Genomic DNA, 25980 nt, shown 5'->3' with positions numbered 1-25980 from the left:
AGTTGGTCCTGTATTAGCGTTTACCTTGTGTCGCTACCTGAGCGATATCAAGCTCATATTTTTAACCACAGAGAAAGCCAGAGCTATTTTAATAGAACTAAAAGTGAAAGGAGTCCCATTCTTCATCTACAAAGAAAGGGAGGTGGTGCTGGCAAGTGAGATGGGACTGCATAAGTAAGTCTTCCCAATTCTTCTTTTCTTTTTCTATTAAATATAGCACAAAATGAAAAAGCTTTAGGCTTTTGACATGTTCAGTTATTAGAATATACTGGAGCTGACCACAAATGACAATGAATTACTGGTTCAGATCCCTCCCCTTATCCCACCCCAAAGCTATTACAAAATGATGTATAGTTGGAAGGAAATTGAATGGTAATTACATTGAATACAAACTTGAAATGTTAATAATATGCAAATTGTTTTCCTACTGATTGGAAATGACTATACAACAAAACACCATCTCCGTGACCTGTGTTTTCACACCCCAACTTGTCTACCCTCACTCCCTCACTCCCTTAGTCCATACCTAGCTGTAGATTTCATTCCTTTCATTTTTTTATGGAATCGACTCTTATTTATTTTTAAAATTTACTTTTATTATAAGCTGACAATAATTGTATATATTTATGGGGTACAATGTGATGTTTCAATACCTATATAGATTGTGGAGTGATTAAATCAATCTAATTAACATAGCAATTACCTCACATACTTATCATTTTTTATGGTGAGAACATTTAAAATCTACTCTTTTAGCAATTTTGAAATACATAATATATTATTCTTCACTATAGTCACCGTGCTGTGCAACAGATTACCAGAACTTATTCCTTCTGTGTAACTGGAACTTTGTACCCTTTGATTAACGTCTCTCCTTTCCCTGTTCATAACGTCTCTCCTTTCCCTGTTCACTCCCTAGAGGATATTATGCTAAGTGAAATAAGACAGACACAGAAAGACAAATACCACATGTTCTCATATTCAGGATCTAAAAAAAATCAAACTTTTAGAAGCAGAACATAGAATAGTGGTTACTAGAGGTTGGGTGTGGGTGTGTATATTAATTTCATTCTTTACAACCCCTTCATGGCCAGCCTGCCATAGTGAAGCCACCCTCAAATTGAAACAAACTTCTGAGAATGAACTGAAAAAGGAGAGGGAAGATGCAAATCGTGCTTCATACCTTAGAGTCCCAGGGGATCACTGCCAGTAGAGGTGTAATTAGTGAGCCTTTTATAAAGTCACTGGGATTCTTTTTCTCTCACCGTTTTAGTGTGGTGACCATTTGCTAGCATCTGAGTTTCTTCAGTTGATCCTGAGAACCTCCATTTGTCTTTCCCAGGGTTTCCTCAAGGCATGAGTCTGGTTCTCACCAAGCTCCAAGCATCACTGGTTATAGCCCTCACTGGATGCTCTCCAAAGTCATCAGACACAGTTAGTAGCTCACTGGTGAACATTTACCCCTAACTCTCTTACTGCTGCTGAGGCCAAGCCGAAGGATCTGGAGGACACTAAGTAGACCACTATTTAAGAACAGAGAGACACTTATAAAACCAGCTGGGGAAAGGACAACTATGTCCAGCCTTTTGTCATCAATATTCCATTGAGCTGGATAACTGTGTCCCACTTTTTAAAACTAAATGTTTAATTTTGAGATAATTGTAGAGTCACATTATTGTAAGAAATAATACAGAGGAATTCCCATGTACCCTTTACCCATTTTCTTCCAATGGAAACATTTTGAAAAACTACAGGACAATTTCACAACCCAAGATACTGATATTAGCATAATCTACCAATCTTATTCAGAGCCCTCCAGTTTTATTGTACTCACGTGTGTGTGTGTGTGTGTGTATGAATGCATTTGGTTCTGTGCAACATAATTGCAAGTGTAGGTTTGTACAACCACCACCACAGTCAAGGTATAGAATAGCTCACCAGTAGGTTCCCTTTGTTGCCCTTCTTACACGTGTCTCCCTCTTCCTCTCCCTTCTCTCCAACCCCTGTAAACCCCTAATCTTGTCCTCCATTTTAAGAATGTTACATAAATGGAATCATATAGTATATAACCTTTTGGGATTGGCTTTTTTCACTCAACATAATTCCCATGAGAACTGTCTCATTTTTGTCAAAATGCTTGGGAGATTATCTGATAATTAGGATGATTACGTTTCTTAGTTTTAAAGGATTTTAAAGTTAGAAAGTATCTTTAATATACAACATTCCATTTGACTCTTTCAAAGGAGTAGAAAGTAAAGGTTTAAAGGAAAAACAAGTATTGGTGATAGGATTGCATTTTCTAGGTGTGGCAGAGATTGGCTGGATCTCCACTAAAACCACCACCTCTTCCTCTTGAGCCTACCACAGGACTGTGTTTTCCAGCTTCTCTCTTGGAAAGACATAGTTAGGTGACTATGGCTTCTGGACAATTGGAAGTGACCAGGAGCAATCAGTTCCAGTTCCAGTCTGGTTCATAAAAACCTCCCGCACATGTCCTTTTGCATCCCTTTTCCTTCTGTGACAATCTTGGAAACCCATGGTGAACTTAGAGGAGCCACAAGGTGGGACAGACAACCCCTATTTAGCTCTCCAGGATTTCTTGACATTTAGAGTTCTGAGTCACAGGAGGTGTGGGAGCAGCTACTGTGCGCCTGGAGGAAGTGGAGTGGAGGGAAACAATAGCAGACTCCAACAGTTCCTTTCCCATCATTTCCTCCCCAGTGTGGTGGGGCTGCCTCCTGTCCCAGACCAAGAAGATGCACTATCTTCACACACACATTCAAAGCGGCAGCCTCAGGTCACCTTAGAGGTTTCTCACGGTTTTCTTTGAGGTTTTTTTCCTATAATTTTTCTTGAGTTAATCTTAAGAAAGGGAACTGTGCTAATTCAGCATCTTGTTAGCCATTATTTGAAGGTTTTTAATCTATGAATTAATTTATTTATTTCTGTTATTATAAAAGAAAAAAGAAGTAGAAATGAGAAAAATGTAACCTTAGGTTTATCTTACCAAAACTTATATTTGTAGTATGGTAGAATTCCTGTGATTTTGCTGGCTGAGGGAGCTTTAGTTCCTCTGGATAATCATACCAACATGATGCAGTTGAGGTTGAATGAGGAACTAAATTCAGAAAAGGAAAGCAAAGGAGTCACGGGACTGGGTTGACTATGAAGACATGGAGAGATGTGTCTTGACATGTCTAGGCATGGGTTGCAACCTTCCTAAATCTTCCTGCAAACTTGCTTCTCATTTCTGCTCAGCTTCCTTTTCTCATTAGTGCCATTCAAAGATGTTTTTAGTTCTTCTCATTTCTTTGGTCTATTAAGACAGATGTTGAAGTGGCATGTTTATCAGCAGGCAGAAGTGACAGTGATTCTTTCCACATGAATAGCTGCAAATGAACACTGGCTTCTGGAACTTACCTCTTGGTAGTCTGTCAGGATCTTAACTGCTTCCCTCTCCCCAGTCCCCAGCATGGCCTGGGGTGGATTCTGAATGATGCTCTGGGTTGTCTTTTTCATTCTTTTTTATTTCTTCACCCAGAAGAACAAGTGGGTTTTCATAATAACATCCTTTCCCAATAAGGTCTGCTCGCCTACAAACTTTGGAGAGAGAATGTTTACCTTCACGAAAGATTTTCTTAGCATAATTTGGAATCTTACTCTAAAAAAAAAAATCCGCTATGTCCTTTTAACAAAATGTGCGAGTTGATTGGCAATAAAAACAGGGGATAAACTGGTTTTTAAGAAACACTTATTTATAAGGCCAAGAATGACTGTTAGGGAGCTCCTTTCTAAAGTACTGCATTTGATAAGAAGTGCAAAGGAACAAAGTCAATATTATTACTCAAAATGGATTAAAACTTTAACCCTGAGTCGTAACACCTTCTAGAGTACCATAAGAATACAAGGCTTCTTTTGGACTTGACAGTGCATTTTGGCTGGTGTTCCCATGCAGTGAGCTGACACACTCACTTTGGACACACAGTTGCCCATATACTCTCACACCCACAAACATATATCCCCAAAGGAGATTCACTCTGTAGAGCAGAACAAGGAGGAGACTGAGCATGCAGGGCTCCTCTGTGGCATAGCTTCATGAAAACCAAAGGAATGGAAATATTCATCAGAAAATCCATGGCAACCAAGACAGAGTATGCAGTGATGCCCTTGACTGGGTATCCAAAGAGTGGGTCCCTCCATGTGGAATGGAACAATCACATGTAGAATAGGATAGTTCAAAAACAACTTACATTGCCTGTTTTCTTTTTTCTTGTAGCATGTTTTCTTGTCCACTTATGTTGTGCTTATATGAATATAAAAATACATATGCACGTCCTCACACATACCAGCTGGATGTTGAGAGGAAGAGAGTTGGAATAGTGAAGTGGTAGAGGGACATGGGACCATAATTAAATGCTTTATAATAAGTCTTGGTATGTAGGATAGTAACAACAGTTTTGTTGTTTTACCACATCAACTATATTTCATTCTTCACATTTCTAAGTAAATTTTAGAATCGGTTTCCACCAAATGACTTGTGGTGAATTTGTTTGTGATTTAATCTACAGATGAATTTAGGGAGAATTCATATTTCTAAATGTTGCGTGTTAAAATTCATGAGCATGGATTCTTCTTCCATTATTTAGGTCATTTAAACTTCTCTCAATAATATCTTACCATTTTCCATGTAGATGATTTTATATATTTTGTAAGATTTATTCCTAGAAACTGTTTCGTTTTGATGTTTCTGTGAATGGTACCATTTTCTAATTGTTTATTGCTGTTTATCAAGTGGCATTGCTAAATTCAACTCTTAATTAGAATAACTTATTTACTGCTTTTTAAAGATATTATTTTTTTCCAGTCCTATGTCTATTATTTCTTCTTTCTTTGTTGAACTGGTGAAGACTTCCCATACAATATTCAGTAGATCAATTATTCTGATACAATTCTGTATCATTATTCTGATACAGAATTATTAATAGTTTACCTTTTTCTTATGTCAATTTTGATAAATTAAGATTTTATGGAATTTTAAAATTTCATCTAAATTTTTAAATGTATCTTCAGAAAGGTATTTATGATATCCTTTTACCTTTCTAAATGTCCACAGAATCTGTAGTAATAGTCTCTTTTTATCCTTGATATTGGTTATTTATATCATTTCTCTTTTTTCTTGATCAGTCTTGCTTGATCTATCCATTTTATTAAGCATTTCAAAGACCCAGGTTTTGGCTTTGCTAATTATTTCTGCTGTGAGTTTGTTGCTACTTAAGTTTTGGTTTTGTGCTTATTTTTTGCTATTGCCTACTGTCTTTGGAGTAACTTGTTCTTCTAACTTCTTGAGGTGCATAATGAGATCACTTATTTTTAGACTTCTCCTTTTCTTTTTTTGAGACTGAATCTCGCTCTGTCACCCAGGCTGGAGTGCAGTGGCACAATCTCGGCTCACTGCAAGCTCTGCCTCCCAGGTTCACACCATTCTCCTACCTCAGCCTCCCAAGTAGCTGGGACTACAGGCACCTGCCACCACACTCGGCTAATTTTTTTTGTATTTTTAGTAGAGACAGGGTTTCACCATGTTAGCCAGTATGATCTCCTGACCTCGTGATCCACCTGCCTTGGCCTCCCAAAGTGCTGGGATTACAGGCTAGACTTCTCCTTTTCTAATATATTTATTTAAGGCTGCGCATTTTCCTCTAAACACTGCTTTAGCTGCATACTACAAGGCTGTATGTTATTGTTCAGTTAGAATTATTTTGTGATTTAACCTTTGACCTATGGGTTATTTAGAAATATATTTCTAAATTTCCATACACTTGAAATATTTCTAGCCATTTTTTGTTTTGGGTTCTAATCAATAACAAAATTGTGTTTCATTGTTGTCACAGAACATTATCTGTCTGAGTTCAATTACTTGAAATTTATTGAGAGTCTCTGTGACCCTGCACATGGTCAGTTTTGATTACTATTACATGTACACTTGAAAAGAATGGTACATTCTGCAGCAATTTAGTGCAGTGTCCGGTCCATGCCAACTAGGTCAATTTTGTTCATGACGTTATTCAAAATCTTCTATAACATTACTAATTTTTTTTTAGTTAACAAGTTATGTAGTGAGGCATATAAAAGTATAGAAACATAGGTATGCACCTAGGTACTAATTATTTTTCTTAAGTGAAAAAGTAACTGGAGTCCAGTAATTTATCTCAATCCATTTGTGCATCTGCTTTAAGCAGATGTAATTAGAAACTGTAGAAGTAAAATTCTCTTTTATTTATAGCATTAACAAAAGGTAAAAGCTACATAAGTAGGCTATTCTTGCCAGTCATAATTTTTGTTGGCACTGTTCTTGTTTTTGGTTTGATGGTCACTCAATGAGGAAACCGCATGCCCCAAAACAATGTCTTTCCCAGAAATTCTTAAAAGCAACCATCCATACTACCACTAAACTCACGCATCACTCTATCAAATTTCCGTCATGTGAGAGAGAATATTCACACTGTGCTGTTCAGAGTATCAGACCAGCCTGATTACAATGAAAACATAGAATTTTCCATCTCACTCACTATGTGTGCTCCTCTACTCAGCTGCTAGATTGATCTCTCTAAAATGCCAATCTCATCATTCTGTTCCTCCATTTTAACATTCTCCAGGGGTTCCCCATTATCTCCAGGAGAAAATTACGTTTCTTTAGCTTGAGATTCTAAGTCTACTGTGGTGTAGTTCCTACCTTCTTCTGTTTTATCTTTTGATATGCCCCTGAATAGATCCGGAAAGATCTATTCTGAATAGATCTGAATAGATCACTGCCTTCAGTCTGCTCTCTCCATGCAGAGTCTGCCGTTTCCCTATCCCATCCTGCGTGCCTGGCTGACCCCTACGTGGCCTTCAAAATGGCTCTGGTCAACTCCACTGGGGAGGGCTTTGTTATTAGAAGATTCCTCTCCTCTGTGCTTTCTTAGCCCCCATCACACCTCTGCCATTTCGCTTACAGTACTGCATTGTGGGTGCTGGTTAGCTTTCTGTCTTCCCTACCTGAGAGAAGGCACTGCATTTCCCCACTTTGTATTCCTAGAGCCTATCTCTCCCAGTGCCTGCACACAAAAGACACCCAATGTTGAATGTTTTTCAAGTGTGGCCATCTTAATCAGCTGTCATTAATTATAGAAACAAACAATGGCCAGAAAAATGCTTGGGTGACATCATTGGATGGCATTAAAGCATAAGACTAAAAGTCATGTTGGGGCATCCCATTTGGAAGAGTTGTTTTAAGTTATTTCCTATGGCATTTAGGTAAGTGGCAGAGGACAGGAGTGACATGGAGGAGGCAGGTGTATGAAAAGGACACAGAGATGAGTATGCCGTTCGAATACATGGGTGTGATGAACTGAAATGAAGTTTTTTTAATTCAAATGAGTTTTTAGGGCTCATGATCCATTGGGACATGTAGAGAAACTACTGTAAAAGATCCAGTTCTCTCTCATATCCTTTCAAACAAAACAAAGCCTTTCTGAGACAGCAGTACTTGTTGGTTACACTGGCATTTTAGGAGCTGCCTCCCCATCCTCAGAGGGAATAACCTTGGGCAGAATAGACAAACATGAGAAAGTATGTTTCCATAGCTTCTTTTTATAGTTCATTTTTGTTTGTGCAAAAGAATGAAATTCTAGTAGGGTCTAACGCTCAACAAATGTATATGTTTTCAAGGCATAGGGTTATAGGGCTTTCTGCGACCTCACTGGGGTGGGGAATAATGCCTAGTCCAGTATAAGGCAGTTTTCTAAATTATAAAGTTGAACCAATAAGTTGCTTTTTAATGAAGCTCACTCCATTGGTCCTAGGAATTATCTTTGTGGAAAAAAAAGAAATATCTCTCCTCCCTAACATCCTTTTAAATTACAAAATACAGTGCTCTGGCCTTTCCTCACATAGTTCCCCTCTTCCAACACCTTTGTGCATCCCACATGTTGATTGGTGTGGGGTCAGGGAAAGTCAGCATCCAGGGCTTGCTCTGGATCTGAGGGCACAGGGAACTGAAGAGATTCAGTATCTCATCATATGCCTTGCAGGTAAGAAGCATACAGAAAGCAAAGAGTTTACGCCAAGAAATGCAAGAGTCATGAAAAGATGCAATGGCTCATCCACAATGAAATTGCACACTGTCTTAACTGAAAGGCATCTTGCCCAAGTTGGAAGGCATAAGCACTTCCTAAAATGGTGTTGCACTTCTATACTGGAACTATTATCTGGCAGCCGCAGTGACAGAAATGGATGGAGTGCTGGAAACTATGAACATTCATTCTCTCAGAAGAGAAACCTTATTAATATTATTATTATTTGTATATTTTACTACTTCTTTATCTTCCTTCCTTGTAAATTTATTTCAAATGCTCATGAAATAAATTCCCCTTAGGCGTCCAGACCAAAAATTCCCCTGGGTAGTATTAAAACACCAGATCTCCATCTTTCCCAAAATATAGGCTGCAGCATACCATGGGACCTGGCCTCTGATGACATTTGCCTTTTAGATGGAATGAATTCACATGAAAAGCATCTAGACAACTTTACTAGGAAAACAAAGAAGAGCAGTTGAGCCCTCTGGCCTCAGCTAGTCTTTTCCAGTTGAACAAAAATACTTTATGACACGGGTATGAAAGATCCTGGCTAATTTTCAGACAACCCTTCTTAAGATAGATTAAGATCTAAGGAATACCTTCACTATAATGACAAATAGAGAGGGGTCCTTATTCTCATGAACTTAAATTGGCCAATGATAAAAGAGCTAATTTGAAACTCTTTTGCCCAAAGAATAGCCATTTCACCAAGAGGTAGGTAGGATATTGCAGGGCAGGGCTGGATATTCCAAATGGAATGGATAAAGAGCTAGAGAAAGGTGGGCTGAGGGGCCTATGGAGCATAAGCACCTGAACACTATGCTAAAGCTCAACAGAATTTGAAAGGGGCATCTGGAATCACTAGGCTTTGTGTGGCAGCTACATAAAGCAGAAAGTTGGCAGCTGCAGCTTGTATCTGACATGGGTGACACCCAAACAGGAGATGGGTATATACAAAGCTGGTCACCACTTAACTCTTTTTAACAATAAGTTCTTGTAGTCTTTCTATTGTCATGTTTTTTTCTTTTTAAAGAAACTTCTTATTGTGTTGATTTGGGCTTTTACCTTTGTTTCAGAGATCTATGGTTTTTATTTGAATTGTATTGAACACACAGCAGATGCTCCCTAAAATTCACTTCTGTTTCCATTAGTGATTTTTTTTCAAAAGTGAATCCTTTCACATTTTGAATGCTGTATTTTCTTCTGTCTTTATTGCTGCATCTCTTCATGAATGTTTTTTTCTGTTTCATCATCCTTGAGTAAAGAAAGGTGAATGTCAGCTGGGTGTTCTTCCATAAACAGAGTGACGGGTTGTTCTAGGTTCCCTCACTGTCTGCCAGGAAGTTGATTGAATCTTCTGCTCATCTCATAAGCTGGAAAGACAGGGTTACATATAAATTTCTAGTGCCTCCCACGCATCCAAAAGGTGCATTATTTCTGTGTCATTTCCTCTCTGGATCTGTTGAAACCACTTGGCTAGGGTTTTGCTTTCTATTTACAGCTTCCTGTTGGGTCAGAACTTCACACTGAATGCATAAATGTGACTGCCTAATGTCTGCCTGGCACCACTGGTGACTACATCAGGGAGAAGCCTCTGAATGGCTGATTTTCTGCTAATTGTGGCACAAAGCCTGGGTCTCCCTGATGGAGCCGATTTCAGTGCTACTCATTGGAACAGCTGAGTGAGATTCTGAGTGAAGCTTTCCCTGAAGGCCCCACTCCTGTTCTGGCCCTGGGGTCCCAGCCCCCTGATCACAAGGTGATATGAGGCCCCTTCATGACTTGATTCTCTCAATACTGTGCTTTCCCAGGAGTGGGAATTGTTAAAAATTAGTGGCTATACATCCATAGTCCATATAATGTCCTTAATAATTCCAATTATTTTTCAACTGATGAGAATTAGCTTTTAGTTTGTAAAAGTGGGAGAGGAAGTGTTTGTATGAGAAATAGGAGATTGTCCTAGTAAAAGGAGACGTGTCAGCTCATTTTCATGTTTAGTTGTCCTTGTATTATCAGCATTTTATTTTATCTGTCTCTTCTTTCCAGAATCTTTTTAAATTACTTGTCCATTTGGTACAGTTTGAGTTAGTTAAATCTAGGTCATGAATCAACAATCCATTTAACTGGAGACTCACGAATTCACTCCCTTGGAAGACCACTGTGCTTAAAGTTTTTTTTTTTTTTGTTTTGTTTTCTGGAAAGGATATGAATGATAAATTTTGAAGTTGTTGACACCTGAGAATGTATTTATTGGCTTCTTATGTACTTGGTAACTCTGTAGATGTAGATATAAATGTCTTGAAGTTTCCCATATTATTCTAAAAAATTGGTACTGTTATTATATTGCTTTTTGATGTTTGACATGATAGAAGTAGATGGCCAGGACAATTTTTTGTTACTTTGTAAGTATTATATTTCATTTTCTCAAAGATTTTCAAGTTTGTTTCTTTATTCTTTGAAATCAAAAATTACAGTAGCATACATTTGATGTTTTCATTTACTTTTAAAAAATTGTATTTGATCCCTTTTCATCTGCTTATACAGGTTTTACTTTAGCCTAGGAAAACTTATTCAATTAAAGCTGCTTCTGTTGTTTATTTCCTATGGAAGTTCTATTATAGGTAGATAGGATCTTCTGGCTTTTACTTCTATTACTCTTATAATTTTTCTCATCATTTTCTTGGTTTTTGTCATTTCCTCTTAGGTTCTAGAATTGAGATGGATTCTACTAGAGTTACATGTCAGTTCCTGATAGAACCTGTAAGCCCCAAATGGAGAGAGGCATTTTTAAGAAGTTTAATTTTACTCTTATTTTTGAGAGTAAACTTTAAAAAGTCTAATTTTACTTTCATTTTTGAGACTAAACTTTGAAAAGTTTAATTTTACTCTCATTTTTTCGTTTGGGAGTCCAAACAGCCTAGGGGGTAGCTGGGCACCTTGAGGTGAGAATCAGAACTGGAGGCAGACTTAGCCAGGAATGTGTTTTGCTAAAGAGCTTCCAATCCTTATTTGGAGCAGCAGTCAGAGCTCCCTGCTGCTGTCTCCCCATTCTTTGGCAGGCTGGCTATCCTTCTGTGTGAGTGACTGGCATGCCCTTCCCTGCCAACTCCCTGTCTCGTGCTGCCTCTGAAATTCAGAACTCTTCCCAGTGCTGCTAATGGCATTGCCAAGGCTGACCTTCACCTCCAAGCCTGCAGGGGCCTCTGCTGATTTCCTTTGCATATTTCTGTTTGATATATTGCAGATTCGTAATTCAGGTAGATACTACCTGAATCTAATGTTATTTGTATTTTATATCATTGAAACTCCTGGAAATTTTTTTATGGTTGACCCTCTTGCTTACTTTTTAAGGTTGATCCAAGATTTTTTCTCATTCTTTATTGTGGGTCATTTTCATGCAAATCAGGAAGGGAGTAGTCTATACCTTGCCATGAAGGCAACCTATTTGAGGGTATTTTGAGGTCAGGAAGGTGAGAACAGATTGCGTATACCAACGGGAAGTGGAGATTTGACAATCATTTTAAATATCTTGCTAGAATTTTTCTCATTTGGTTATCTGTGGTGATCAAAGTCATTGAATAATGACAATAGCTATAACAATTGCCTTTTCAAAGAACAACCGTGAGTCACATACTCTATATCAATTTCATTTAATCTTTAGGTCAACTTTAGAAATTTCATACTTTGCTCTTCATTAAGATAACACTCAAAGATGTTACATAACTTACCTAGGGTTGCACAGCTAATAAGTTATGAAGTGAGCTTCAAACCCCAGTTCGTCTTCAAAGTCTCTACTCTTTTCATTGCTGGTTATCAAACTGCCTGAAGAGTTGCCCAATCTCCAAATCTCTGTGGTATTTACAGTATTCTCAGTTACCGCATGTTGATCATCTGTAGTCATTTTATTGTTCTCATGAATACTAAGTCCTCTGTGCAGATAATGTTCATATAAATAACAGAAAAAACATGTTTTATTGCTTCTCTTGTATAGTCTGGAATTCCTCAGTTTAAAATCAATCCTCATATTTTCTTTTCTTTTTTAACTAGGGTATTTATCTCCTCTCAGAGTGATTTTTTCTGTCCAGTAAAACAATTTACTTTCATCTATTCCTTCTGTAGCCCTCTTGTGGTTCTCAGTGGTTTATATGTTTTCATCTGTCTTGGGACATGCCTGGGTCATGGGGCTGCCATTATCTGGGGCCACTGCTGGACCAAGTGCCTTCAACAGAGCAGAATCTCAAGAGGTATTTGGTAATTTTGCTGCTGGTCAGGCTTTACTGCATCCACATAGAACAAAAAAGATGAACATTTGAGAAAAAGCAAAATCATTGATAATTTAGGATTCATAAAGTTAAAAGCTAGCTAGAAAGTATGGTCAGTGCCTGGTTGGAGAGAAATTTTTTCTTCTTACTTCACAATGGCAAAAATGTGTACATTTATTTTATTACCTGCTCCTTTGGTCCCATAATTATTTTCCTTTCAGATGTATCAGAATAAGTGAGAATATTCGATGACTGTAAAATGTATCACCATAGTTGTAGGATTATTCTTTGTTTCCTCTATTCTAATGAAATTATGTCTTTTTATTTTTCTAGATTACGGTCTTTGGTCAAACAATTAGAGAGAGGGGAAGCTTCAGTGGTAGATCTTAAGAAGAATTTGGAATATGCAGCCACAGTGCTTGAATCTGTGTATATTGATGAAACAAGGTAAGCTAAAAATAACAAAAGAGATTAGTATAGTGATAGTAAATTTTCTCTTAAATGGCTTTTCTGAATTGTCCCCCATGCCAGGAATGGGGTGACATTCAAATTACTCATCTTTGAGTTTTAGTTTCCACAAACAAAGAGGATAGATTTGGACAAGTCACTTACTCTCTGTACCTCCTCATCTATAAAAGGAGCTAATAGAACAAATCTCATATGGCCGCCATGACAAGGAAGTGAGATCATGAAAGAGGAGAAAAACGAATTTTTAAAAATCCACTAAGATTTTAAAAATCAGATATAGAGCTCCATTGTAATTATTGTATGTTGTTAGTGTTAGTCTAAAAATTGTGTTTATGTTTTAATTCATAATGTCCATTAGTAAATGGAGGCTCCTGAAGTGATCGAGAAGCATGTGTTCTCTTAAGCACCCAGCATTCCCTCTTCAGTCTTACGTATGTCGCTGATTTACTTAGCAGGTTTATTCCACTTGAATTATCTAAACGTATTAAAGCGGTTTCAGTTACTACATATGTTTGAAAGTTATAAAATTGCATTTCTTTTGAAAAATGTTGAAATGTTGAATATGAAAGGTGTGGTTTTCTTTTCCCCTAATTTAGACAGGCTTCTCTGTCAGTATTTGTGATGTCTTTTATTTGCCAAATTCCAATCTGAAAGTATTTCACAGTAATCTAAGATTTGTATGGTTTACTATTATTATTATTATTTTGCTGACACACTTGGTTTCTAATTTAAGGAAATTCGATATCATAGCTTTTTTCCAAATGTTATGTTTCCTCCGCTTACCTCCACCCCAATTGGTAAGTCTAAAGGAAAAAAAAAATCCAAACACCTTTACATTGGCAGCTACTTTTACTGCTGATTTTTAGTTGGGTTTACTGTAAATATGACATGCTATTTTAGGTTTTATTTTAACATTGCTCTTTGTGTTCGATTCTAGTGGTCTGACCTATGAACAAGTTTGAAAAATCAGCAAAACACAGCTATTAGATGATTAAATCATTGTGCGCAAATAAAGAACTGCATTATTTTGAAAATTTTCCTTGAATTTAGACATTTAAATTTTGGTAGCAACCTGGAAAGAATCTTAATTGTCATCACTTAGGATCACTACTTCAGAGGACTGGGTTGCTGTGATTTGGTAAATACTTTGCAAAGTCTCTTAAGTATCCATTTATATTTTTAAACAAAATAACGTCACATGGTCCATCTATGAAATAATACAAGGCTCCCTGTGAAGGCATTTTTAAATAGAAGGTTTAAATTTCACTCAAATGCCACAGAGTGCTTCTAGGTACAATGGACCAGTTCCTTTGTCCAGTCTGGTAGAGAAAACCATCCTGAAATATCAGTGGAAGCCAAGACCATCGCGAAACACACATGGCGAGCTTACATAAGCCTTACCAAAAAGGCACTGTATTTTTTGTGGCTAATTTAATTTGGTTTCTTTGCACCTAACATGCAGGTGAGGCAGAGAGGAGCAGCTGCTTTGAACAGAGAGCTCCAACTTCAGATTTAATCTCAGTGTGCTGATTCTGTTTCTTGTGTTCAGGAGACTCCTGGATACAGAGGATGAGCTCAGTGACATTCAGTCAGATGCTGTGCCTTCTGAGGTCCGAGACTGGCTGGCCTCCACCTTCACGCGGCAGATGGGGATGATGCTCAGGAGGAGCGACGAGAAGCCCCGGTTCAAGAGCATCGTTCACGCAGTGCAGGCTGGGATATTTGTGGAGAGGTAAAGATGTCATTCATTGTCATTTAGTGACTAAAGCAGCCAAAGCAACACGTTTCCAATAACTGGAAGCTTTGCTTTAATGTAGTTTTCCTATCTTTATAAATACTGAAAATTGTGGGTAGAAACAGATAGTCTTGAATGAGAAATGGCAAAAACATATCTATTTTAATCTCTGTAGCATCATTAGGAAAAGCTTTTGCTTTTGCTCAGAATTTTTTTGTTTACCAGAGAAGATTTAGTTTGAGTTCAGTCTCTAATTTTTAAAGCAGGAAATCATCTCATCTATCATCTTTTGAAATAGGTGGATGATGTCTCCATTTGAAACATATCTGGGATGCTTTGAGGTTGCTGACCCAGGGAAGACAGTTCATTTCAGTGGTTTGAAGTCCCCAAGACACTTCAGTTTTATTAGCTATTTTACTCTTTGAAATCAAATTGACCTCCTTACCCAGCAATAGATTCCAGAAATAGATATATTCTTCCTATAATCCTTATCGTGTAATTATACATTTTAGAAACACCACGGTAAGTTTAAAGATTACCTGGGACATTTTTCCTTCTCGTTTTTGACAGTTCTAAAGAACAAGCTATTCTAAATGGGTTACCCATAGGAGTTCTTCATTCAGGCTAAATTACTACTCTGCTTGCTGTCTATTCTGTACTATAATTCACTCTGGCAGAAGAAGTGACCCGTTTAATAATTTAATTTCCAGTCTGGGGCCTATAGAGTTAGGTTTTTTTTCCCCCAATGGTTCATATGTTTGGGATTGCTTTAATTTCTTTTGAATTTAACACTTAGACCACCTGAGTGAATATTAAAAATGTCAAAAAATGAATTTTAGGTTCTTTGGATCACCCCACTTGACTTATTATTTGTCAATACTTGGTATGAGTCTGTGGATTACAAATCCTACTTTATAAGATATCATGTTGCATTTTTCCCTTTTGACTTTTCAGAATGTATAGACGGACATCAAACATGGTTGGACTGAGCTATCCACCAGCTGTTATTGAGGCATTAAAGGTAATACGAGTGAAAAGATTTTACAATGTACATGGTACCTAATAAAAAGTAGAGTTAAATTTGTTAGAAAATAAGAGGCTTTCATTTACAGTTACTTTTCCAGTTATTCCTGACTTTATTCTTTCATTATCTTTTTATTATTTGTTCTAACAGTATCACTGTCTTTTCACCCTTCATCTTCCCAATTTAAAAACAATCAAACTCTGTGTGGGTTTCATTTCTTTCTAGTACTCTAGAGTAGTTTAGATTTTATACAGTGATCTGTCATTATGAGAGTTATCTGATTTTGCCATACGAGATCAAATATGTCATGGCTATAAGTATTCAGCATTAGGAGGATCTTCAGTATTTGCAGTTGTCCCACTATCTGATTACCTACTCCAAGTCCATTTTATAGATGAAGAAACCGAGACTCAGCAAGATTTAAAAAAAGAGTTAATTGGAGACAGAGCTAATGTTTGATATCAGAGTTTTCAGCACATGGTAAGCTCTTAGTAATGTTTTACTGCATGAACATATGGCCTGAGAGCCCTTGTCCCGTCTATATAGCCCATTGTTTTCCAAAGACTCTCATTGAGCCAAATGTTCCCATGGAAGTCATACAAATGCTTGAGTTTAAATGGGCTAAATCCTGCAGAATTACCTCTAGTCAGGCAAGTTCTTGGAATTGTATAGAATATCTCCAGGAGCCCCAAAGCAGATGCATTCCTGAAGGCATTGGTCTGAGGGTATTTGAGATTTGCTAAACTTGATTTGGCTTCTGGATTCCAATGTGTTGCTGATCCTGTAGCCCAAGATCACTGAGTTTGTTGACATCACATGTTGTCTATGTATGGACTTGGGCCATGTGCTTAGGGACATTGTAGCATTTTGACCTTTGCTAAAGCCATTGTTTTCTTTCTCCAAAACCTGAAAAATGTGATATTTTCAGAAGCTAAATTACCTATTCATGGAGTTAGGGGGTGGGGAGTGCTTCTTGATTAATTTAATGTCAAGAAAGAGCCCCTTGGGACAATCTTGATTATGTATTCATAGGCCTTTCTCTTGTCTCAGAGACATTTACTAGCTGAATTTGAGAGACCATATATATACACAGATTCTCATTTCTCCTTTGTTTGTCTCTACCCTTTCCGTCTCTTCTTACCTAATCTTAAAAGCAGGAAGGATACTCAGGAAGGACCCAGCAAGAAGACGTGTCTTTTCTCCCATTCCTCTTTAACCCCTAATCTGATGCCCAATACATCAGTGTAATGTACAGTGATATTTCCCATTTTAATCAGTGAAATCACTTCAGGAAATCTGATATTTCTTAACATCCACCATGAAGTTGTATTAATTTTCATAATTGAACCTGAATGTTCAATCAAACTCTTAGAAACATTAAAAGCATCGTTATTGTCTTTAATTTTTTCCTTTATCAGGAACATAAATACAAGAGGGTATACTGGTACCAAGACACTTACGAAAATGTTTCTTCCAAATTGAAGCTTCTTTTCTATCCAAATTGAAGCCTCTTTTCTATGCAGAATAACTGAGAAAGAATTGGAACAAACTGTGATGTGCATGAATTGTTATTTTATACTTAGAGAAAAGAAATTCTCAGATGCACACATGTTGTCTGAGGGGACAGATACTTAGATTATTCAGATAAGGAAGACCTACTAGCTCTCTAAATAAATTGCTACTTCTCCTCACATATATTGTTGATATGTGCATTAAAGCTGAAGCTGCTATTTCTCTTGGCTATGTCCCCCATTTACTGGGGAAGTTCAAAGCTTTTTACAATGTAATGTTTTTTCCACTTCTCCAGAGGCTGATTTTGTTTGCAATGAGTTGGAGCGATCACAGATATAGACTCTTTTGTTTCTTTCTTTATGTACTACATGTTAGAAAAAAGATTATTTCCACTTCATTGCCAGAAGGTCATATGGAATCATTACTGCTTTCTTTTATTACAGAAATTTTCCCTAAAGACTGAGAGAATACAATTCCCTAAAATAACCCTTATGCTACTGTCATGTTAACCTTTGTGGTTAACGTAAGAACACGACATAAAATGATATTTAAGTAAGATAATAATGAACCAGTCTCTAAATTTGAAACATGTTGCATTATGTTATTTTTACTTTTTCCATTATATATATATATATATATATAGAGAGAGAGAGAGAGAGAGAGAGAGAGAGAGAGAGAGAGAGAGATGTAAGCTTCTGACTTGAGGTGTTCTACCTCTTGTCTTCTGAGATTAGCCTAATGGAAATGTAGCTGTGTGCTCTTCTTTAGAAGGGCATCTGTTTTGTGACTCAGGAAGTGACACCTTGGAAAGACTCCAGGCTTAAAGTGGGAGGAGATGAGGAGGTTCATGCTTCCTTTGTGTTAGACTAACAGGAAGTTCCTGCAATTTCTCTACAGGAAGTGTCCTTGGGCAAAATTTGGTGAATGAGGAAGAATGGTTGAAGGCAGTTAAACTGGGTACTTGTTAAAAATGCGGATTACAGGCCCCACAGCAGGATTCTCTGGAGTCCCCACTGGAGAATCCATATTTTGGCTAAGCCCCTCAACTGGTTCTGAAGAACATTAGACTGAGAATTACAGCTAAGCCTTCCCTAACATGAGGGACCAAAAAGGACATCCATCTCACTGTCTCTATTTGCTCATCCTCTTTGTTCTCTAAGTCCTCATATTCAGAATAAATCTTGGCTTTTTATCATGATAATCTCTTTATTTCTAGTGATAGAGAGCCCTTTCCTTTCTGGACACTAGGATTAAAAATTATCAGAAGTGACACAGCGTTTTCCAACCTACTGAGTTGTCAGTGAATTTTTTCCTTAGGACTAAAGATAAGACAATGTATGTGACTCATGGCAGTGCCAATGATAGTAACCAAGGTAAAGCTTTAGGTCTTGGGTTAATCTTAAGTGTCCTTGCTGTCTATAGCCTGGGCCCTAGTGAGATATTAAAGGAATGAGGCCTGGGTCACAGCACATATTCATGGCATTTACAATTTCATCTGTTGGCAGTGAGATCATTAAGGGTCATTGGTGAGGTTATTACCTGGCTCTGCTACCTTATGGCGCTAGACATTTCAATTAATCTCTCTGAGGTTGCCATCTATAAAACTGGAGAAAGTAACACCTATCTCTAGACTTGCGAGGTTTTGCAAATGCGTGTAAACACTCACACTGTGCCTAGCACAGAAAATGTGCTCACAGAAATGTGGCTGTCACTATTTCTTTGGTTATGTTCATGGAGGGGCAGTTATTGAAGACTTAAGTGAGGTTACCACTAAGTGTGAATTGGAACAACTCAATTTAAACCCCTCCGGAAAAGTCTGATTTTCCTATATACAATTCTATTTTCCCTGAAAACAGTTTATTAGCATCCAGGAGGGAGACCCTTGATGGCCTTGGGTTGAATTTGACAGTTGGAATGTTTGGTCAGGAACAAAATTGGGATGGATGGATTATGTTGAAATTCAGTGAGGGCTGGGGTGAGAGTCACTCATGAGAACCAAGGTCTCTACCAGTGTACCATCTGACACCTTGCCTGTAGGCAGTGTGGTCTCATGTGAATCCTTGCTGTCAAGCTCAAGTGAATATGCTTCACCTAACCACGGGAAGTGAGATTTTGGTGCTGTGAAAAACCAAATGACTGTTGCTTTAACCATTGCTTAAACAAATCTTTGTTTACTACATCCACAAGAAGTTGGTTACGATAAGCCAAAGCTCAACAGACTGTATTTACATATATTTTGGAGTAGCTATTTACAGGCAAAGACTTTGAACTTCAGGGATGGTATATAAGGTGTGTGTTCCGTTTAGTTTTTCCTTTTACTTTTTTTCAGTAAAGTGACTAACAGATTTGAGGACAAGATCCCAGACTAGTGACTCCAGAAATGGTAGCATTTTTCTGTCATATGAAATGAATGCTTTCTTTTTGGTTTCAGCTCAGCAGTTTCGATTGATGTGGCATATTGTTTTGTGTTCTACATCATGCATGTTTCTGAACACTTCTAAATGAGTTAACATTCTTAACTGTAAACTTAGAGGAAGTCATTGGATAGTGTCAAGGGATTGCAGAGAAGTTCAGAGAAGAGAAGCACCGTAGGCTGTAGTGAATTAAACAGTAGCTGCAGGGCTTAATGGAAAGCAACTGATCTTAGGCGTCCAACCTATGTTTGTGTTCTGGCCCTGCCTGTATCTCCAGCACTTAACGCGCCTTGGGTGTTAGGGAAATTAGGTAATTTATCAGTTTTCTTATCCATAAAATGCGACTAATATCTATCACTTAGAGTTGTTTTCAGGATAATTTACATATTTATCACCAACCGTAATGCCTGTCATACAGTAGGTACTCAGTAAATTATGGCTATTTTTATTAGTAATAAGACTATTTAATTTTTTTAACAGTAGATACTATGTAGACTAGCCAGATTGGAAAAAGTTTGAGAGTGGAAAGTCTGTTTGAGTGTCACACTGTGAAATCTCCAGTGAGGGCTGCAGGCGGACTTGAAAGTGAGGAGATTGGTAGGTGTGTAAGTGTCTGTGGGCTAATGTGTTCTTTCTCCCCACCCTGTCCTGCAGGATGTGGACAAGTGGTCCTTTGACGTCTTTTCCCTCAATGAGGCCAGTGGGGATCATGCACTGAAATTTATTTTCTATGAACTACTCACACGCTATGATCTGATCAGCCGTTTCAAGGTCAGTACCTCTTTAAAAAGAAAAAATAAATAAACTACATGCATATGTTTATCCTCATATGACTTTTGGGTTCAGACTCTTTTAATATGCGGAATGAAAACTGCTCCAGGTGACTGAGGAAGCATCCTTCGGATAGCCACTGCTGTGAATTCCTCTGTGGAGGGTGATTTTGATTGCGCCCTTGCTGGTGGGTCTCAGCGGCATGGGAGAGACGGGAGAGACCCATTTAGATTCTGGTCTTCCTGGAAGTACAACCCAAAGCCTGTAATAACCAAGCTCCCTTTCAGGCTCTGCCCAAAGGTCTCGTTTCCACATGACTTTGTGTCCTATTGACCAACGCTGTCAGAGGGGCAGTAATGGAGACAGAGTGAGCATCTGCTGTCTCTGTAAACTTTTTTTTTTCCCACCACTTGGCTCATTCAGACAAATACTATCACTTATCATCTGTGACAGGTCATTGGTATTTCCCAGCCATTCATGCTTCAAATTAATTCTTTGACTTTACTAAAGAACTTGAATCGTTTCCAGTGTTCAACTCCCTACAGCCTTCTAATACTGTAGACTCTCGAGGTGGGGTCAGATCCTCAGGGAGTTGATGTAGTCATCTGCCAACATCTATGGTATCAAGCTCCTCTGACTTCCCTCATCAAAGGGATGAGCCTCTGGAAAACACAAGTCTTTTTCTGTACAACATATTGATTTCTCCGGAGATGTGGTTCTTTATTTTCTCCTAGGGACTGTGTATTTGGAGAGGTATCTATTTTATAATTGGTACAAATATTGTATATATTTATAGGGTACATGTGATATTTTGTTACACGCATAGACTATGTAATGATCAAGTCAGGGTTTTTGGGGTGTCTATTACCCGCATTATTTATCATTTCTATGTGTTAGGAACATTTCAAGTCCTCTCTTCTAGCTGTTTTGAAATGCACAATACATTCTTGTTAACTGTAGTCACCCTACTCTGCTACTGAACATTAGACTTTAATCCTTCTATCTAACTGTATGTTCGTACCCATTAACCAATCCCTCTTTATCACCAACCCCCTATACCCCCACACACATCCCAGCCTCCAGTATCTATCATTCTACTCTCTAACTGCATAAGATCAACTTTTTTAGCTCCCACATGTGAGTGAGAACATGTGCTATTTGTCTTTCCATGCTTGGATTATTTCACTTAATGTAATAACTTCCAATTCTATCCATGTTGCTGCAAATGACATGATTTCATTCTTTTTTATGGCCGAATAGTATTCCATTATGGTTGTATACCAAGTTTTCCTTATCCATTCATCCATTCGTGGACACTTAGCTTGATTCTATATCTTAGCTATTGTGAATAGTACTGCAATAAAAATGAGGGTGCAGATATCTCTTTGTTACACTGATTTCTTTCTTTCTTTCTTTCTTTCTTTAATAAATACCCAGTAGTGAGATTGCTGGATTGCATGGTAGTTCTACTTTTAGAATTTTTTTTTTTTGAGAAATCCCCACACCGTTTTCCATAGTGACTGTACTAATTTATATTCCCACCAACATTGTAGAAGTGTTCCCTTTTCTCTACATCCTCACCAGCACATCTTTTTTTTTTTTTTAAACCATAATAGCCATTCTTACTGGGGTAAGATGATATCTCATTGTGCTTTTGATTTTCATTTCCCTGATTATTAGTGATAATGAGCATTTTTTTCATGTACCCATTGTCCATTGTATGTCTTCATTTGAGAAATGTCTATATCTTTGCCCACTTTTTAATGGGATTATTTGTTATTTTTACCAAGTTGTTTGAGTTTCCTGTACATTTTGGGTATTAGTCTCTTGTCAGATGAATATTTTGCAGATACTTCTCCTATTTAACAGGTTGTCTCTTCACTCTGTTGATTGTTTCCTGTGCAGAAGATTTTTAGTTTAATATAGTCCCATTTGTCTATTTTTGTTTTTATTGCCTGTGTTTTTGAGGTCTTAGCCATAAAATCTTTGCCTAGACCAATTTCCTGAGGTGTTTTATTCTCTTGTAGTTTTATAGTTTTGAGTATTATGTTTAAGTCCGTAATACATTTTGGGTTGATTTTTGTATATGATGAGAGATGGATGTCTAGTTTTATTCTTCTATATATGGATATTCAATTTTCCCAGAGTTATTTCTTGAAGAAGGGGTCCTTTCTGTAAGTTTTTGGTGCCTTTGTCAAAAATCAGTTAGCTGCAAATATGTGGATTTATTTATGGGTTTCTTATTCTATTCCATTGGACTGTGTGTCTGTTTTTATACTAATACCATAAAATACTATTTTTATACTAATAGTATAAAAATATACTATTAGTATAAAAGTATACTAAAAATACTATTTTATACTAATACCATAAAATACTATTTTATACTAATACCGTAAAATAATATATAGTGTTTTGGTTACTATAGCCTTGTAACATATTTTGAATTTATGTAGTGTGATGCCTCCAGCTTTGTTCTTTTTGCTCAGCATTGCTTTGGCTATTTGGGCTCTTCAGGGGCTCCCTATATATTTTTTCTATTTCTGTGAAAAATGACATTGGTATTTTGATAGGGATTTCATTAAATATGTAAATTACTTTGGGCAGCATGGTCATTTTAACAATATTAATTTTTCTGATCCATGAGCATGGGATGTCTTTCCATTTATTTGTGTCCTCTTCAATTTCTTTCATCATTGTTTTGTAGTTTTCCTTAGAGAGTTCTTGTGCCTCCTTGGGTAAATTTATTCCTAGGTATTTTTTTTTTTTGGTTGCTATTGTAAATGATATTGCTTTCTTGATTTCCTTTTTCGGCTAGTTCACTGTTGACATATAGAAACACTACTGACTTTTTAAACTTTTATTTTATTTTATTTTATTTTTTAAATATAGAGATAGGATTGCACTATGTTGCCCAGGCTGATCTTGAACTACTGGCCTCAAGCAATCAGCCTCCCAAAATGCTGGGATTACAGGTGTGAGCCACTGTGCCCAGCTGGTACTGATTTTTGTATGTTGATTTTGTATCCTGCAACTTTACTGAATTCATCAGATCTAAGACTTTTTTTGTGGAGTCTTTAGGTTTTTCTAGATATAAGATTATATCGCCTGCAAAGAGAGAAAATTTGACTTAATCTTTTCCAATTTGGATGCCCTTTATATCTTTCCTTTGCCTGATTGCTCTGGCTAAGACTTCAAGTACTATGTTGAATGGAGTGGTGAAAGTGGAGATATTTATATTGCTCCAATTCTTAGAGGAAAGCCTTTCAAAATGTCCCCATTCAGAATGAAGTTAACTGTGTGTTTTTATATATGATCTTTATTATATTGATATATGTTCTTTCAATTCCTAGTTTGTTGAGAGTTTTTATCTTGAAGGGATATTGAATTTTATTGAATGTTTTTCTGTATCTATTGAGACTATCATATGGTTTTTGTCTTTCATTCTTTTGATATGTGACGTATCACATTTATTGATTTGCATATGTTGAACTATCCTTGTATCCCTGGGATAAATCCTACTCAATCATGGTGTATAATCTTTTTGATGTGCTGCGGATTCAGTTTGCTAGTATTTTGTTGAGGATTTTTCATCTATGTTCATCAAGGATAGTGGCCTGTAATTTTGATTTATTGTTGTTGCATCCTTGTCCAGTTTTGGTATCAGGGAAATGCTGGCAACGTAGAATTAGTTAGGGAGAAGGAGAAATTGCCCCTCAATTTTTTGGAATAGTTTGAGGAGAACTGATGTTAGTCCTTCTTTGAAAGTTTGGAGGAATTTGATAGTGAAGCCATCTGGTCCTAGACTTCTCTTTTTCAGGATAATTTGTATTACTGATTCAAACTCATTACTCATTATTGATCTGTCCAGGTTTTCAATTTCTTCATGATTCAATTTTGGTAAGTTGTATGTGTCCAGGAACTTATCCATTTCCTCTAAGTTTTCCAGTTTGTTAGTACATAGTTGTTCATAATACTCTCTGATGACCTTTTGTGTTTCTGTGGTATCAGTTGTAATATCTCCCTTTTCACTTCTGATGTTGTTTATTTGGATCTTCTCTTTTTTTTCTTTGTTAGTCTAGCTAGCAATTTATTTATTTTGTTTGTCTTTTCAAAAAAACAACTTTTCTCATTTCATTGCTCCATTGCATTGTTTTGTTAGTCTCTATTTCATTTAATTCTGCTCTGATCTTCATTATTTTGTTTTTTTACTAATTTAAGTTTGGTTTGATATTGCTTTCTTTTTCATTGAGGTGCAGTGTTAGATTGTTTATTTGGAATTTTTCTACTTTTTGGATGTACACATTTATTGCTAAAATTTCCCTTTTAGCACTGCTTTTGCAGTATTCCATAGCATTTGGTATGTTTAGATTTTCATTTGCCTTAAAAATGTTTTTATTTTCTCCTTAATTTCTTTCTTAATCCAATGGTAAATCAGGAACATGTTTAATTTCCATGTATTTGTACAGTTTCCAAATTTCCTCGTTATTGATTTCTAGTTTTATTTTACTGTGATCTGAGAAGACACTTGATATTATTTTGATTTTTAATTTTTTGAGACTTATTTTGTGTCCTAACATATGGTCTAGGCTGGAAAATGTTCTTTGTGTTGATGAGAAAAATTTGTGTTCTGTAGCTGTTGGATAAAATGTTCTGTGTCTATTAGGTCCATTTGGTCTAATGTGAAGTTTAAATCCAACTTTGTTGATTTTCTGTATAGATGTTCTGTTTGATGCTATGATAGAGTGCTGAAGTCTCAAACTATTATTGTATTAGAGTCTATCTCTTCTTTAGGTCTAGTAATATTTGCTTAATACATCTGGGTGCTTCACTTTTGGGTGTGTGTATGTTTAGAAATGTTATATCCTCTGGCTGAATTGATTCTTTTTTCATTATACCGTGACTTTCTTTGTCTCTTTTTACCATTTTTGACTTAAAGTCTGTTTTATCTGATATAAGTATAGCTACTCCTGCTTGCTTTTGATTTGCATTTGCATGGAATATTTTTATGTCTTTTTCTTTTCAGTCTACATGTGTCTTTACAGGTGAAAAGAGTTTCTTATAGGCGACATATAGTTGGGTCATGGATTTATTTTTAATCCATTTAGCTAGTCTATCTTTTAAGTGGGAAGTTTAATTGATTTACATTCAAGGTTGCTATTGATATGCGAGGACTTATTCCAGTCATTTTATTAATTAATTTCAGATTGTGTTGTATGTCCTTTCTTACATTCTTATTATTTATAATTGTGGTTTGGTGGTTTTCTGTAGTGGTAACATTTGGGTCTTTTCTCTTCTTCATTTGTGTATTTGCTTTACCAGTGAGTTTTTTCCTTTTGCATTTTCATGATGGTAGATGTTGTTTCTTTGTTTCCAGGTGTACGACTCCCTTAAGCATTCACTGTAGGTCTGGTCAAGTAATAAGGAATTCCCTCTGCATTTGCTTGTGTGGGAAAGGCTTTATTTCTCCTTCATTAATGAAGCATACCTTTGCTGAATATAGCATCCTTGGTTGGCTTTTTTTTTTCTTTTAGGACTTTGACTCTATTATCCCATTATCTTTTTGCCTGTAGGGTTTCTAATGAGATATTTTCTGTTCATCTGATGAAGGTTTCCTTATAAGTGACTACATGTTTTTCTCTTGCTGTTTTTAGAATTTTTTGTCTTTGATTTTGAC

The 25980-nt window shown here is 36.8% G+C and overlaps 1 protein-coding gene across 10 annotated transcripts in view; it reads left to right on the top strand.

The window, feature by feature from the left end:
* Positions 1-25980, top strand: part of PDE1C (phosphodiesterase 1C) — a 593630-nt gene that overhangs the window by 410131 nt on the left and 157519 nt on the right. For all 10 annotated transcript variants that reach the window (XR_001719169.4, XR_010158831.1, XM_003318247.6 and 7 more), the window contains 4 exons: positions 12713-12826; positions 14397-14579; positions 15537-15603; positions 20187-20303. Coding sequence is in view for 8 of the 10 variants with exons in the window: in XM_003318247.6 (XP_003318295.2) it covers positions 12713-12826; positions 14397-14579; positions 15537-15603; positions 20187-20303 (481 nt within the window). In the remaining 2 variants the exon portion in view is untranslated. The remainder of the gene's footprint in view (positions 1-12712; positions 12827-14396; positions 14580-15536; positions 15604-20186; positions 20304-25980) is intronic.

Source organism: Pan troglodytes, chromosome 6 (assembly GCF_028858775.2).
Source record: "Pan troglodytes isolate AG18354 chromosome 6, NHGRI_mPanTro3-v2.0_pri, whole genome shotgun sequence".
NCBI classification, from domain to species: Eukaryota; Metazoa; Chordata; class Mammalia; order Primates; family Hominidae; genus Pan; species Pan troglodytes.
The sequence above is the reverse complement of the archived record's forward strand: the minus strand, read 5'-3'. Positions and strand labels throughout refer to the sequence as shown.